This window comes from Coregonus clupeaformis, chromosome 37, assembly GCF_020615455.1.
Source record: "Coregonus clupeaformis isolate EN_2021a chromosome 37, ASM2061545v1, whole genome shotgun sequence".
Classification (NCBI taxonomy): Eukaryota; Metazoa; Chordata; class Actinopteri; order Salmoniformes; family Salmonidae; genus Coregonus; species Coregonus clupeaformis.
The window spans coordinates 20,908,816-20,926,393 of record NC_059228.1 but is presented as its reverse complement, the minus strand read 5'-3'; the positions used below and the strand labels follow the sequence as shown (position 1 = coordinate 20,926,393).

The 17,578-nt window shown below is 40.3% G+C and overlaps 1 protein-coding gene across 5 annotated transcripts in view; it reads left to right on the top strand.

The window, feature by feature from the left end:
* Positions 1 to 17,578, top strand: part of LOC121553338 (protein bicaudal C homolog 1-B) — a 94,968-nt gene that overhangs the window by 24,107 nt on the left and 53,283 nt on the right. For all 5 annotated transcript variants that reach the window (XM_041866376.1, XM_041866377.1, XM_041866374.1 and 2 more), the window contains exon 2: positions 4,591 to 4,637. In XM_041866376.1, coding sequence (XP_041722310.1) covers positions 4,591 to 4,637 — 47 coding nt within the window. The remainder of the gene's footprint in view (positions 1 to 4,590; positions 4,638 to 17,578) is intronic.

Below are 17,578 nucleotides of genomic sequence, written 5' to 3'. Positions count from 1 at the left end.
AACAACCTAGGGAGCTAAGACAATGTTAGTCTTTTGGTGAAGCAGAGTGTATATTGTTTTGACAGTATTCCTTTCAGTTGGTGTTATTCTATAATTCGATACTGTATGTTACCCACCCACTACCAGAGGCTTAATCTTTCCCAAAGTCAGACATGCTAGCCCAGTATCATCCCATCTCCAAGTGTGGCCCTAATAGGTTGTTTCATCCACCTCATCCCTTGGGCTTCCAATAGAAATGCTCCCACCTCCTCTCAACAGTGTGATTCACCACATTCCTCATCCACAATGACCAGGAACTCCCACAGGGCGTCCTGATTCCTGACCCCTGACCCCTGACCCCAACCTGCTCCTACTTCTGTGAAAACATCAAACCTCATTAACCTTTGGTATTCTCTTTTTAAAAATCATTTCCCCTGTAAGTAAGCTAATTTGTTTTCCAATTTCAGACTAGTCGGGGACTGTGAGTGTAGAAATAGTATTTCATGTGAAATTTATGGGCCACATTCTTCTGAGTGAAGCAGGCTCTCTTGTGAAACATTTACAGACGTGTTTGCGGGGGAGTAAGTACAAGCATGTGTGAAACGTACTTTCTGTAGGCATTACTCCATCGCCAAGGGCCAGTTTGTCTGGACATTAAATACACCACCAGTTGGGGTCATTTGTTCGCTTATCTAATGCTTACATTTGCGGTTACCCAGGAAATGTTATGTTGAGAAAGGAAAGCAAAATCCTTTTTTCCCTTCAACTCATGTCAAGACACTAGTATTGCATTTTACCACACCTTATGCAACACATGGTGATCATGACTGGAGAATTAAGTAGGTACCTTTGCACATGTTTGCATATTAAGGTTTAAGTCTAATGAAACTGTGGCCAGGTTTCCAAGTAGGGAACCAACCTGGATCAATCTCAGAACCATTGATACTGTCAAGTTGTCAACCCCACCACAACATTAACTACATTTGTGTTGATGTCAAGAAAGCAAAAGTACTGCATTTCAATAGCAAATCATGGTGACATACTGTATGACATTGTCCATACTGCGTGTTTCCATGGATTCATTCTAGCCAGTTAATCATTCTGAATGTAGACCTTTTCAGTCATTATTCTATAGAAACTGCATTGCTCTCCAGAGTTGAAACTAAACAGAACATTGGGTTAAGGTATGGGCAATTCCACGGTAACAGAGTGACACTGAGACTCAGATTTTTCATTTAAAAATGTATGTCAAACAAAAACCAATGATTGCAAAGTTAAACAAACCATACAACTCTATGCGCAAAGTACAATTTCCATAGAAATTTTACAAAAACACATTTACTTGAACAGTGCAGATGCAAAGTTTGGTAACAGAATGACGGTTTGTGCTGTTTGCCGTCATTCTGTTACCAAACTTTGCATCTGTACTGAACTATACTCTACTTGACTATACTGTATTGAACTTTACTGTACTCTACTGTGATGTACTTTGATGTCCAAACTTGTGAAACATAGATGTAGACTATGATTGGTCCAGACCAACTAAATTTGGTCTTGTTTGGTGGTGGAGCTCATTAAAAATAATAGCCAGTGTGTATAATAATACCCAAATATGCAAAGGAGGATATTGCATAGTTCTACCTTTGTGTACATATTCAGGATACAGCAACATGAAGATAATGATTTTCATATCCATAATTATGCATTTCTGTGTAGTACAGATCAGGGACCCATGTTGAAATTCCGTTACCGCAATTATGTTACCGGGTGTAAATGCACTTCACTTACTGTAGTTCAATAACCAAAATAGATTTTTTTTAACTCATGGTGTCATGTCATAGCTGAGTTCCCAGTCTTCCTGCAGACATCTTTGAATCTTAATTTGGAGCAGATATACTATATATACAAAAGTATGTGGACACCCCTTCAAATTAGTGGATATGGCTATTTCAGCCACATCCGTTGCTGACAGGTGTATAAAATCGAGCACACAGCCATGCAGTCTCCATTGACAAACATTGGCAGTAGAATGGCCTTACTGAAGAGCTCAGTGACTTTCAATGTGGCACCGTCATAGGATGCCACCTTTCCAACAAGTCAGTTCCTCAAATTTCTGACCTGCTAAAGCTGCCCCGGTCAACTGTAAGTGCTGTTATTGTGAAGTGGAAACGTCTAGGAGCAACAACGGCTCAGCCACGAAGTGGTAGGCCACACAAGCTCACAGAACGGGACCGCCAAGTGCTGAAGCGCGTAGCGCGTAAAAATATTCTGTCCTCGGTTGCAACACTCACTACCGAGTTCCAAACTGCCTCTGGAAGCAATGTCAGCACAATAACTGTTTGTCGGGAGCTTCATGAAATGGGTTTCCATGGCCGAGCAGCAGTGGTGGAAAAAGTACCCAATTGTCACACTTGAGTAAAAGTAACCTTAATAGAAAATGACAAGTAAAAGTGAGTTACCCATTAAAATACTACTTGAGTAAAATATTTGGTTTTAAATGTAATTGCTAAAATATACTTAAGTATCAAAAGTAAAAATATAGATAATTTCAAATTCCTTATATTAAGGAAACCAGACAGCACCATTTTCTTTCTACTTTTTTTACGGATAGCCAGGGGCACACTCCCACATTCAGACATCATTTACAAATGAAGCATGTGTGTTTAGTGAGTCCGCCAGTTCAGAGGCAGTAGGGATGACCAAGGATGTTCTCTTGAGAAGTGTGTGAATTGGACCATTTTCCTGTCCTACTAAGCATTCAAAATGTAACGAGTACTTTTGGGTGTCAGGGAAAATGTATGGAGTTAAAAGTACATCATTTGTCAAAAATATAAATAGTAAAGTGAAGTACAGATACCCCAAAACCGACTTAAGTAGTACTTTAAAGTATTTTACACCACTGCCAAGCAGCCGCACACAAGCCTAAGATCACCATGCGCAATGCCAAGCGTCGGCTGGGGTGGTGTAAAGCTCGCGGCCATTGGACTCTGGGGCAGTGGAAACACGTTCTCTGGAGTGATGAATCATGCTTCACCATCTGGCAGTCCGACGGACGAATCTGGGTTTGGCAGATGCCAGGAGAACGCTACCTGCCCGAATGCATAGTGCCGTAGTTTGGTGGAAGAGGAATAATGTTCTGGGGCTGTTTTTCATGGTTCGTCCTAGGCCCCTTAGTTCCAGTGAAGGGAATCCTTAACGCTACAGCATACAATGACATTCTGGACAATTCTGTGCTTCCAACTTTGTGGCAACAGTTTGGGGAAGGCCCTTTCCTGTTTCAGCATGACAATGCCCCCATGCACAAAGCGAGGTCCATACAGAAATGGTTTGTCGAGATAGGTGTGGAAGAACTTGACTGGGCTGCACAGAGCCCTGACCTCAACCTGTTCGAACACCTTTGGGATTAATTGCTCGTGGCTGAATGGAAGTAAGTCCCCTCAACAATGTTCCAACATCTAGTGGAAAGCCTTCCCAGAAGAGTGGAGGCTGTTATAGCAGCAAAGGGGGGACCAACTCCATATTAATGCCCATGATTTTGGAATGAGATGTTCAGGTGTCCAAATACTTAGTCATGTAGCGTATTTAAGTTTTGGCCACATAAAAAACAGAGGGAGATTTTACCGAAATTCTGTTACCAAATTTTGCATATGCACTGTTCTTCCAGTAAATGTGTTTTGTAAAATGTTCAGTGGAAATTGTTAAAAGTAGTCCTTGTGCATATAGTTGTATGGTTTGTTTAACTTTGCAGTCATTGGTTTTTGTATGACATACATTTTGAAGTGAAAAATCTGAGTCTCTGTGTCACTCTGTTACTGTGGAGTTGCCCCTAACCATAACATAATTCTTGTCATTACACCAAGGTCAATTTGTATCACTGTACACCAGTGCTCCTGACCCAGTTTCTCTGTGGTAAATCCATCAAGAAAATACAGAAACGCATCATTACCAGCTTTGCATCAACTGCCTTAAATGACGGATGAACATGTGAATACACTGCGGAGAATAACTATGTATTTTACATCAACAGAAAAGCCACAGGCCAGACACATGGACTTACAGATGTATCTGTATCATTAACAAAGTATTGTATTCACTGTGGTTGGGAAGCTGTTCTGTGCCATATTTTACAGTACCAGAGGTCTTGAGTATTATAAGTATAAGTCTTTAAAATAATATTTCTTATACTCAGGGATATCCCTACAAAAGTGTGTGCTCTGCCAGATATGTCAGTAATTTCTCTGGTAGCTAACATTTCTAATGCCAGCCTTATGATACCATACTAATGCAGGAAGAGACATTGTCTGTCAAAAGTGTGAATATCCAAAAAAGATGGATCTCCCATCATGGTGGTATAGCACTGAGACCTTTTATACAATGTTCAGCAATTTGTTAGAAGGAAGCTGTATCTAATTATAAGGATTATCAAGAATGAGTTTGACTTCTTTCTAAATCCAAAAATGAGAGACACTTTTGGGGATTTAGTCCTGTTATCCACACATTCCCAGGACATTAGTTAACCCAAGTGTGATTTGGCTCTGTGAATGTTATACAGTACTGTATATTTAACATTTAGTGGTTTCATGAATTGTTCCTTTTTCCTCTCCTCTACAGCGGCCACTGAGGGAAGAGTCAATGGTGGCGAGGATTTCTTTCAGAAGGTAAGTCTCAAGTCTGTATTATTGGATTGTGTTTGGAAGTCCAGAGGAGAGCACTTGCCTTCAGGTGATGAATGTAGAGAAAGTGTCAGGTGTTCCCCTCATAGGGTCCTGATTGCAGAACGAAGACATTCAGATACGTTAGTGAAACTATTGTACCTGATACTATCGTGGACCTTGCATGAGTCAGGCTTGTGCTTGACAGGCTGAGGCTGCACATTCGATAGACCAATGATGGACCACTCTTCACAATTAGAGCATGTACAGACCGGGACTGATGCAATACGCATTCATACACATATTCATCCATTTTGTTGTCATACTTTGTTACCATTAAATATTTTCCTATTTTTCTAAGACTCAGTTTAGTTTGTACTAGTCTGCTCTATGCTATTGCATAGGAACCTAAGTAATTGCCTGAAAGAAAATGGAGAAGTGTTTGAATACACTGCTCCTGTCTAAAGTGTTGTTTCCTGAAGTGTTTGAACTCCTCCACATAGTATGTTGATGGAATTTAATTAACTAGGTGACAGACATTAGTTTATTTGAGCAGTCTTTGTCTATTTTCCATCTCTGGTTTTGAGGGAAGTTGAATTAAATGTCAAAGCAGGAGGCAATTTAACTGTCCCTACAGCCATTTCAAAACCAAGAAATGCAAACCAGGCACCATCCCATTATTTTGTACCATACATTTTTACCATAGACATGTTTTGTCTCTAAATATGAAGCTCAGTCAATTAAACTTATCTGACATAAATGTAGGTGGTGCCTTGGCTTGCCAATCATGCTTTTCCAAAGCTACTGCCCTGTCTTCACAGTTCACATGCAATCCCCACTACGCCAACGTTCCATTCCAATGGATGCTTGTCAGAAGTTAAAAGGCTAGTAACACAGACAGTGACGTTTTTATTGAATAATTTCCATTCAAATGGGTCTGTAATTTCCCTCCGATAGCATGACCACCACACAGACCCAATTAATGTCAGTAAAATAAACGTTGTAGAGAGATCTGGAACACTTTATTTTAAAGAATATGTTTGAGGTGTGTGTACTACCTTGAAGTCGATGAAAATGGAAAGTGTAACTTGACCCTTTCCTTGCTCAAACACACCCATGTACCACACACACATTTCTGAAGTTCCTTATATGCCACACAATGATTCTCTCTCCCCTCCACCACACACACACACACAGTTTTTTTTAGGTAAATAGTTTGCAAAGAGAAACCAAAACACTTGAAGGCATTTGCCTGTGGTAGATCACCCTCTTACTCACAGTCTGTTCGTCTTCCGTTAAGTCCAGGCCAGCTCTCAGACCCACCCCCCTTTTCACTCGCTCTCTCATGCTGAGTCCAAGCATTGTTTCCCACTCAGATCACTGTATTAAACCATTTGTAATGTATTGTTATATGGATCTTTGGTGTATTTGACTGTTGGACAACATACTTTATGTGTAGGCTATTATATATCTCTCATTGACAGATTATGTGTGTAAAACAGAAAGTGACAAACTTTCGCGAGAATTTTACTTCTAGGTAACCAAGATTAGCTATTATAAAATCTGGAACTGCATTTTTAATTTACATTTATTTTTCCAGGTAAGTTGACTGAGAACACATTCTCATTTACAGCAATGACCAGGGGAATAATTACAGGGGAGAGGGGGATAAATGAGCCAGTTGGAAGCTGGGGATGATTAGGGGGCCATGATGGTATGAGGGCCAGATTGGGAATTTAGCCAGGACACCGGGGTTAACACTCCTACTCTTACGATAAGTGCCATGGGATCTTTAGTGACCACTGAGAGTCAGGTCACCCGTTTAAATTTTCCTATCCGAAAGACGGGTGACAGTTTAACTCAAAGACCATGGACCATTGAACAGTTCGACAGGCTGTTGGACCATCCAAATTTGGACCGTGAAGAGTTGGACTGGTAGACTATGGACCACAGAACTTTAGTGGAGGCTTTAGTCAAACGTCTTTCAGTGCTGAGCCAGTCCCTCCCTCCCTCCTCATCCCTCGGCTGTGGTTCTGTAAACAACGCCAGCTTGATGCACTGTGATCTGAGGCCAGGAGGATACTACTTCATTAGTTTAGTACAACACCACCCTGTAGTTTCCTGCTGCTAAGCGAGTGTGAAAGGAAACTATTTAGATCATTTTGGTAGGAACCAGAGGGATAGAGACAGGAAAAAGGGTGAAAATGAGTCATCACATCGCAAAGTAGCTCATTCATTGTATGGTTATTTAAGTGTAGTCGCTGACTTCGCGAGGTGTCCATTACAGCAATCCAATAGCCATCTAAATTGGTTGGTTCCTCTGTAAATACTTAGTCACTTTTTATGTTTTAAACAGGGGTGGAAAGAGTACTGAAATATCGTACTCCAGTAGAAGTACTGTTACCTTAATTAAATGTTACTCAAGCAAACTACTAGTATAAAAAAACTACTCAAGTAAAATGACAAAGTAGCTCAGTGCGGCAGGTAGCTTAGTGGTTAAGAGCGTTGTGCCAGTAACCGAAAGGTCGCTGGTTCTAATCCCCGAACCGACTAGGTGAAAAATCTGTCGATGTGCCCTTGAGCAAGGCACTTAACCCTAATTGATCCTGTAAGTCGCTCTGGATAAGAGCGTCTGCTAAATGACTAAAATTTAAAAAGTACTCAGAGTGAAAGTAATTTAGTTACTTTTAAAATAAAAACATTGACCTAATAGCTAATTTCGCTAAGGTTACCTGAACGTTGTTACACATGATCTTTTCCATGCAATAAATTGAAAAAGTAAGAGAAGAAATGAATGTACCAGTATGAACTAAGTTCCTTTATTGTTTCAGTTGCAGCAAGGCACATCTGTATATAAAAAAACGAAGGATTTGTCAATACTATTAATATTTGGAGAGAAAAAAATGATATGTATTGATGAATTAAAAGCAATACAAAATAAAGTACATAAACCAACAATCACCCATTCACGCTCTTCCCTCACTCACTCCCTCTTTCCCTCACTCACAAACTCCTTCTTTCCCTCTGTCACTCATACAAAGGCCAAATGGGGAGTGCCGGGGCACACTGGACATACCTAAAGGATTTGATGTCAAATTAGCTCTGGAGGCAACAACAGAACATCATGGAAATGAAAATGAATGAGCAAACCCCCCTGAAATAGAGAAGGAGCTATAGATGTTGGGGGCTATAGATGTTGGGGGCTATAGATGTTGCATTAGATTGATGAACTATATATAGACTACATAAAGAGGACATTAGGTTATGTACAGTGAGGGAAAATGTATTTGATCCCCTGCTGATTTTGTACGTTTTCCCACTGACAAAGAAATGATCAGTCTATAATTTTAATGGTAGGTTTATTTGAACAGTGAGAGACAGAATGACAACAAAAAAATCCAGAAAAACGCATGTCAAAAATGTTATAAATTGATTTGCATTTTAATGAGGGAAATAAGATTTTTTTTTTCTATTGATAATGTAAAATTAACAGCCATAAAGAAAGACTCATGTGAAGGTGAAATTACAGAGGAGGAACTTCTGGATGCAATTAAAGACTTTAAGTCCGGGAAAACTCCAGGGTTGGATGGCATACCAGTCGAGGTATACCAAACCTTTTTTGATATACTCAGACAACCGTTATTAGCATGTTTTAACCACTCCTATGTAAACGGTAGATTATCAGACACTCAAGAAGAAGGTCTGATTTCATTATTACTGAAACAGGATACAAGTGGAAAATATAAAGATCCAGTCCATTAAAAAAATTGGAGGCCCCTTACACTTCAGTGTTGTGATGCAAAAATTCTAGCAAAATGTATAGCACATAGAATTAAAAAGGTATTGTCGGACATTTTTACATGGAAGATACAGTGAGGGGAAAAAAGTATTTGATCCCCTGCTGATTTTGTACGTTTGCCCACTGACAAAGACATTATCAGTCTATAATTTTAATGGTAGGTTTATTTAAACAGTGAGAGACAGAATGACAACAAAAAAATCCAGAAAAACGCACGTCAAAAATGTTATAAATTGATTTGCATTTTAATGAGGGAAATAAGTATTTGACCCCCTCTCAATCAGAAAGATTTCTGGCTCCCAGGTGTCTTTTATACAGGTAACGAGCTGAGATTAGGAGCACACTCTTAAAGGGAGTGCTCCTAATCTCAGTTTGTTACCTGTATAAAAGAAACCTGTCCACAGAATCAATCAATCAATCAGATTCCAAACTCTCCACCATGGCCAAGACCAAAGAGCTCTCCAAGGATGTCAGGGACAAGATTGTAGACCTACACAAGGCTGGAATGGGCTACAAGACCATCGCCAAGCAGCTTGGTGAGAAGGTGAAAACAGTTGGTGCGATTATTCGCAAATGGAAGAAACACAAAATAACTGTCAATCTCCCTCGACCTGGGGCTCCATGCAAGATCTCACCTCGTGGAGTTGCAATGATCATGAGAACGGTGAGGAATCAGCCCAGAACTACACGGAAGGATCTTGTCAATGATCTCAAGGCAGCTGGGACCATAGTCACCAAGAAAACAATTGGTAACACACTATGCCATGAAGGACTGAAATCCTGCAGCGCCCGCAAGGTCCCCCTGCTCAAGAAAGCACATATACAGGCCCGTCTGAAGTTTGCCAATGAACATCTGAATGATTCAGAGGAGAACTGGGTGAAAGTGTTGTGGTCAGATGAGACCAAAATCGAGCTCTTTGGCATCAACTCAACTCGCCGTGTTTGGAGGAGGAGGAATGCTGCCTATGACCCCAAGAACACCATCCCCACCGTCAAACATGGAGGTGGAAACATTATGTTTTGGGGGTGTTTTTCTGCTACGGGGACAGGACAACTTCACCGCATCAAAGGGACGATGGACGGGGCCATGTACCGTCAAATCTTGGGTGAGAACCTCCTTCCCTCAGCCAGGGCATTGAAAATGGGTTGTGGATGGGTATTCCAGCATGACAATGACCCAAAACACACGGCCAAGGCAACAAAGGAGTGGCTCAAGAAGAAGCACATTAAGTGGCCTAGCCAGTCTCCAAACCTTAATCCAATAGAAAATCTGTGGAGGGAGCTGAAGGTTTGAGTTGCCAAACGTCAGGCTTGAAACCTTAATGACTTGGAGAAGATCTGCAAAGAGGAGTGGGACAAAATCCGTCCTGAGATGTGTGCAAACCTGGTGGCCAACTACAAGAAACGTCTGACCTCTGTGATTGCCAACAAGGTCTTTGCCACCAAGTACTAAGTCATGTTTTGCAGAGGGGTCAAATACTTATTTCCCTCATTAAAATGCAAATCAATTTATAACATTTTTGACATGCGTTTTTCTGGATTTTTTTGTTGTTATTCTGTCTCTCACTGTTCAAATAAACATACCATTAAAATTATAGACTGATCATGTCTTTGTCAGTGGGCAAACGTACAAAATCAGCAGGGGATCAAATACTTTTTTCCCTCACTGTATAGTGTCAAATACACATATCGAATATTTCAGCAAATTCTGCTTTATGTGACAACTTAGTTAATCATATCACTGACATTACAATAGCCCAAACACAGACTTTCCATACTTGTTATTCCCAGTTACTGAGACTAGAGTCAGATATTCTCAGACTTATAAAGTTGTCTAATGTTGAGATGAGTCCATGTCTAGCTGTACATATTGTGTAGACTCACACAGGTATATTATGCACCGTTAGACTTACCGAGTCTCTGGCTTTTAGATGAACGGTATTCTAATTTACACAGACAAAGTAGCTACAGTACATAGCTAAAAATCCTAGGTCTCTCTAAATACTGTGTCATGACCAAGCAAGCTAAAATTAGCTAGCTAGCTAGCTAACTAGCTACCTCACTTGCTGATGTTAGACTAATGTTGTTAACTAGCCCAGATAACTTACATGGCTAGCTAGCTAGCCACCACCACACATACAGTTGATGTCGGAAGTTTACATACACTTAGGTTGGAGTCATTAAAAGTTGTTTTTCAACCACTCCACAAATTTCTTGTTAACAAACTATAGTTTTGGCAAGTCGGTTAGGACATCTACTTTGTGCATGATACAAGTCATTTTTCCAACAATTGTTTATAGACAGAATATTTAGCTTATAATTCACTGTATCACAATTCCAGTGGGTCAGAAGTTTACATACACTAAGTTGGCTGTGCCTTTAAACAGCTTGGAAAATTCCAGAAAATGATGTAATGGCTTTAGAAGCTTCTGATAGGCTAATTGACATCATCCCGCTCAGGGATTTCACAATGAGGCCAACGGTGACTTTTTAAAACAGTTACAGCGTTTAATGGCTTTGATAGGAGAAAACTGAGGAAGGATCAACAACATTTTAATTACTCCACAATACTAACCTAAGTGAAAAGAATGAAGTCTGTACATAATATAACTATTACAAAACATGCATCCTGTTTGCAGTAAGGCACTAAAGTAAAACTGCTAAAAATGTGGCAAAGAAATCTACTTTATGTCCTGAATACAAAATGTTATGTCTGGGGCAAATCCAACACATCACTGAGTACCACTCTTCATATTTTCAAGCATGGTGGTGGCTGCATCATGTTATGGGTATGCTTGTCATTGGCAAGGACTAGGGAGTGTTTTTTTGTTGATAAAAATAAACAGAATAGAGCTAAGCACAGGCAAAATCCTTGAGGAAAACCTGGTTCATTCTCTTTTCTAACAGACAATGGGAGACACATTTACCATTCAGCAGGACAATAACCTAAAACACAAGGCAAAATTTACACTGGATTTGCTTACCAAGACGACATTGAATGTTCCTGAGTGGCCTAGTTACAGTTTTGACTTAAATCGGCTTGAAAATGGCAAGACTTGAAAATGGCTGTCTAGCAATGATCAACAACCAACTTGACAGAGCTTGAAGATTTTTTTAAATAAATAATTAGCAAATATTGTACAATCCAGATGTGCAAAGCTCTTAGAGACTTACCCAGAAAGACTCACAGCTATAATCGCTGCAAAAGGTGATTCTAAAATGTATTGACTCATGGGTTGAATACTTACAGTTGAAGTCTGAAGTTTACATACACTTAGGTTGGAGTCATTAAAACTCGTTTTTCAACCACTCCAAATTTCTTGTTAAACTATAGTTTTGGCAAGTCAGTTAGGACATCTACTTTGTGCATGACACAAGTCATTTTTCCAACAATTGTTTATAGACAGATTATTTCGCTTATAATTCACTGTATCACAATTCCAGTTGGTCAGAAGTTTACATACACTAAGTTGACTGTGCCTTTAAACAGCTTGGAAAATTCCAGAAAATGATGTCATGGCTTTAGAAGCTTCTGATAGGCTAATTGACATCATTTGAGTCAATTGGAGGTGTACCTGTGGATGTATTTCAAGGTCAACTTTCAAACTCAGTGCCTCTTTGCTTGACATCATGGGAAATGAAAATAAATCATCCAAGACCTCAGCAAAAAATTGTAGACCTCCACAAGTCTGGTTCATCCTTGGGAGCAATTTCCAAACGCTTGAAGGTACCACGTTCATCTGTATAAACAATAGTACGCAAGTATAAACACCATGGGACCACGCAGCCGTCATACCGCTCAGGAAGGAGTCACCCAACTTATTGTGGGAAGCTTGTGGAAGGCTACCAGAAACGTTTGACCCAAGTTACATAATTTAAAGGCAATGCTACCAAATACTAATTGAGTGTATGTAAACTTCTGACCCACTGGGAATGTGATGAAAGAAATAAAAGCTTAAATAAATCATTCTCTCTACTATTATTCTGACATTTCACATTCTTAAAATAAAGTGGTGATCCTAACTGACCTAAGACAGGACATTTTTACTAGGATTAAATGTCAGGAATTGTGAAAAACTGAGTTTAAATGTATTTGGCTAAGGTGAATGTAAACTTCCAACTTCAACTGTAGTAACATCGACGTGATAGCCATAACGGCTATCATCATCAGGTGGTGATTAGCCATGTAGCTAACTTAACTGCAAGGAGAGTTTGCTTATGTTAACATGCTAGACAACTAGGCTAACAGTAACGTATTGCAGATACCCTGGTTTATAAGCGCGGATATCGACTCTGTCACTCAAGCATGCTTTTCGATTGCGCTCTGGGCATTGGGCCAGAAGGTTGAGGGTTCGAGCTGCACTCCCTGCCTGTTTCATTAAATTGATGTCGGAAGTGATCGGACCTTGCATCCACGACAGTGCGTGTACTTGGCCGGTGAGCGTGTTCCTGTAAGACAGTGTCCCGTGAGGTCTAGCGTGAGGATGCGCTTTTTGAAAGGAGATACAGTAGTTATGTAGCGACCCTGGTTTATAAGCGCAGATATCAACTCTGCCACTCGAGCATGCTTTTGTGGAAAAGTCGATGGCGCGCTGGGCTTTGGGCCAGAAGGTTGAGGGGTAGAGCCGCACTCCCTGCCTGTTTCATTAGTGTATGTAAGTTATCTATACTAGCTTCTAAAGCCATCCATAGCAAAATGTTTGATCATTCATAGCTAGCTAGCTATCTTACCTCTAGAATGTTTCCTCAAGTTCGAGGCAGGGTTTTTGTAGGCTGCCTCCTCTGCCATCCTGGGTAAGCAAAGCTTGCATTGCCTCTCCTGTGCTTGAAGGAGCTGGTCACAGTCTCCTCAGTCTCCGTTGTTTTCACACACACTGCTTTGATATAAAACCTTTCCTCTTTCACGATATGTCACAAACTAAACTAAGTTCTTTCTGACTTTTTGAAAATATTACGACCATCATCGTTCAGTTTGTATGCACAGCTTGATTTGATTGGCCTGTATTGGCACGATGCGTGAACATTGGATTTGATTGGTCAATGACTAAACAACGATGAGCAGTTTATTTCTGGCTCCAAGGGACTCGCAAACTTTCCATGCCCTCATGATCTACTATTATGGATAGCCTCCAAAATCGTACTCTGTAACGGATGGTTTTAAAAGGGTAGCGAAATACAATACTCCATTCAAAACATACTCAAGTAAAAGTTAAATTACTTACTTTGAAAAATACTCAAAGTACAAACACTCTGAAAAGCTACTCAATGACAGTAACGAGAGTATTTGTAATTCGTTACGTCCACCCCTGGTTTTAAACAGTAGAAGATATTGTGCAGTAGGTCTTAATTTGGGATAATCTTTTGAACTATGCACATATTAGCTGAGCGCCTTAAGGTAAAGGTCTTCTCCCCAAACATAATGGAGCTTGTGAGAGTTAGCACATGGATTGTTGGCACATGTTCAATTCATGCGATCTCATTGGATGAAAACAGTGGATGGATCACTGACTAAGACCCTGCTCTCAACTTCTGTTGAAACAGGAGAACTAGCTCTCAATTCCCGCCCACATCCCTTCACCCACCTAAACCCTGTCTGTCTCTCTCTAACACACACAATCTGAATCGACAGCTGCACCAATGCGAGACAGGAAGAAAGTCCACTCCATCCATGTTGATTGCCATCTTGCCACACACATGTATAAACTCATGTGCACCGAGCACGTGGCTGTTTTTTATGACATTGCCATAATGACATCCTGTTCGATTTGGGTTACAGCACTGTGTATGTAACTGCACCTCCTGCAAGATCCAATCATCATCATTTGTTATGAAACTGATCATAACGCTAAACGTATGCATTATTTGAAAAGGGGGTGGTAGCAGAAAGACTAATGAGTGGAAAGTTAAATGTATAGTTAACCTAATTTGTGCTAGTATCTGACCCATTTGAGAGGTATTTGCTGGCGCCTTCATAAAAATAAACGCCACCCACTCTTAAAATGGTGTGTGGTCTGTCAGATCACTCCCATCTGTATGGCTTTGCCAAGAACAGCAACTATGAAGAGGAAGAAAGTTCCTGAACAAGACCCTATAGAGAAAAATCTATTGAATGGGCCGTAAAGTTTGGACTTGGGAAACGATATAATTGCGTATACCTCTATAAACATGGTTGTCAGTTTCATCACAATTTCAATCATTTGACATCCCTTTCATAGGGTTTTGCACTGCTTTGTATTAACTGGCTTTCCAAACATGCCAGGTCTTTACTGAGGCATACATTTCCTGATAGGATGCAACAACGGGCAGTGGTCTTCTCATAGCTATTGTGTTGCCTTGCATGTTGCTATGCTACATTATACAATTCCTGTATCCATTTTATCATGTGATATCATACAGTATCTGATCATAGCCCATTCCCTTTCCTGGATTGTGTGTAGTTTTGCCAATGTCAATATTTTGGTAGAAATGCATTACATATGTACTGTACTGTAGTTGCTCTGGTGTAGCTGATGAATTTTAAAATGCCACATAGAGTAAAAAGGCGAGTTGGATTTCTTCACCGGGACCATAATTTTGTGGAATTAAGATGAACACCTCGGTGACAAAAAGCAGAAACCCCATTATTGGCCCATGAGACTGATATACAATTGGGGAGGGAAAGGGCCAAATGGGGGAGGGGATCAGAGCCAAAATTCCTGAACAACATGAAGAACAAAATGTTCTAGAGATGTGTTTTAGTTATACAGTTGAGTGGGAGCACGTGTTTATAGAAGGAAAGTCTAGGGGGGTTCATATAAAATGTAGGATAAGATGCTAACTTGTGTATCATGATGAAGACAATGTGCTAGAAAGTGGGAGAGAAACGGAGATAGATCTCTGATGCAGTGCTGGTGTGGAAGTTTTGGAACTTAGATCTTGGATTTGGATATCCCTGGGGCTAGATTTTCCAGTGTAAAATGGTACAACAGAGTCCATGATTATTAGAGGTCAACCGTATACCATGTCGTCCTCATATTTGGAAGCAAAACATAGTTTCCATAAAGTCCTAGAATGTTAGAATCCGGTAAATTAGTATCTGTTCGTTAGAAAGGAAATCCATCCAAAAATATGTTTATTTTCCCTTCATCCAAAAGACTACCTTCCTGGATCTTTATTTGATTGGTATTATCCTGTGAAATGGTTAGAAGAGCCACAGCCAAGAGCTTTCATGCGAACTCCAGCTTGGCAGCGGCTTTTCCTGCTATTAGATGAAGATAATACCCAAGACCAGTAACATGAGCCAAGGTTTTTAGTGAGAGAAGGAAAAATGCAACTCAACAAGACATTTGTTATACTGTAGGAATGTGATTTATATTGTGGAAGCGTTTTTTGGCTGCCAATACTGTAGAGGTTTGTTTTATTGGTTTCAATGAAGAAGGCAGAGACATAACAACCTAATTACATTTTCATAAAAAGAATAACATGTTTTTTTCCAAAACATAACTTTGTAGCGTTTGTATTGTGGAAAGGCCCCACAATCAGTGATGCTACTTAGAAGAACTATGTGGATGCATGACAGTGCATCAGTCCATCTGTGATTTGTTAACACTGGCGATTAATAACTAAGCTCAACTCCTACCAGATATTTGAGTTTATGTTGTCTAGGCTACATTTTCACAGGTCCAATAAATCTTACCTTTGCAGTTGAATTGGACAGATCAGTTGAATTTGCGTTCAATTAGATATCATTATGCATGTTTACATGGGGCCCTGCAATAACTAGGATCAATATTTTTGTCAATCTTATTGCAAGCCCAAAGTAAGATTGTGAAGCAATTAGCTTACTATTCTCTATGCTCCACTTCACGTTCCATATTTGTGTGTGATTATAGTATGTTTGAGAAACTCAGTGAGGCTTGAAGGGCCGTTCACTCAACCATCAGTGGTCTTTAACAGTGTGGAATACCGGAGTGAAAATGAACACGTTCAACTAGCACTGCCCTACTGGTGTTTGAGACTGGCACTGGAAAATCTGTCTAAGTCAGTTTGTAGGATGTTTAAAGGAGGCCAAGCAGGCCCACTTCCCAAACATATGGAGGAATTTGGACATTTCCCCTATGAATACTGTGTTGCATGAAGATAGAAAATTGCAGAATGAAGGCTGTTCTTTTAGTATTTTTCTGAGAAATGCAGTGCATTACATAAATAGGGACCATAGATCTAGCAATGTGACAGTTACTCTAATGAGTAAGTATTGTACAATCCTGACTATAGAGAGGGACATTTACAGTAAGCATGTTGTCCCTCTCTGCATGGGTTTCAATGTGAGTTCCTTGCATAACCACTGAAGCCCAGGAGGAACATGGATCAGCTTCATACTGCATGAGGGAACAGTCATAGGGCACTCACATGTCCAAGCCAGTCTTGAGTGCATTCCTTCTCCATCAAAAAAATGAGCCCCCGGTACGCGTTAAAGCAAACAATCACGACACAACCTTTTGTAAAAACAAGGAAATTGAGGACAAGGACAGATCTCTGTGTTTTGGAGATGAATGGTTTTCATAAATGTTTGTTTCTAATGTGAACCACCAGTCAGCAGGTCTCCATAAGGCGATGCAGATGGTTCATGTTTCTCAGGGCTGAACTGTTTGATCCCCAGTCGATGTTCAGGAAGTTAGGCGAAGGTGAGCGGCCTCATGAGCGTGTGGAGGAGGCGTGTAGTACCTCAGAATAGCACACTTTGTCCTCTTGGACTTTGCTCTTTATTTTTTGGGCGTTATTTTTTGTTTCACATTTGTGCATATGCTCCTAGTTACGATGGGTAGGCTAGTCAAAGGGTTCTCACATAGATTGCAGTTGACACGTTTCACGTTTTCCTAACACCCAGTTCACTTCAGAAAATATGGAGATGTCGGCTTTTTCCGTCACTGAGTACAGCTGGGAAACATTTGTTTCAGTAAGCTTATATCAAAAGGCATGTTTTGGCTGGATCATACAATTTCTCAACCGTTCTGGTTGATTTCTCCAGTTTCCTTTTTTTGAGTTTATGACTTTCGCACACGTTCTCTCCTTCAGAGTGCAAGGCCTTTTTAGAAAATTGTTGATGGTAGACCTCTCTTCATAGGTGCTTTCCAAAGTCAGCATGGCAAGAGGTTAGAGGAGCTGTAGG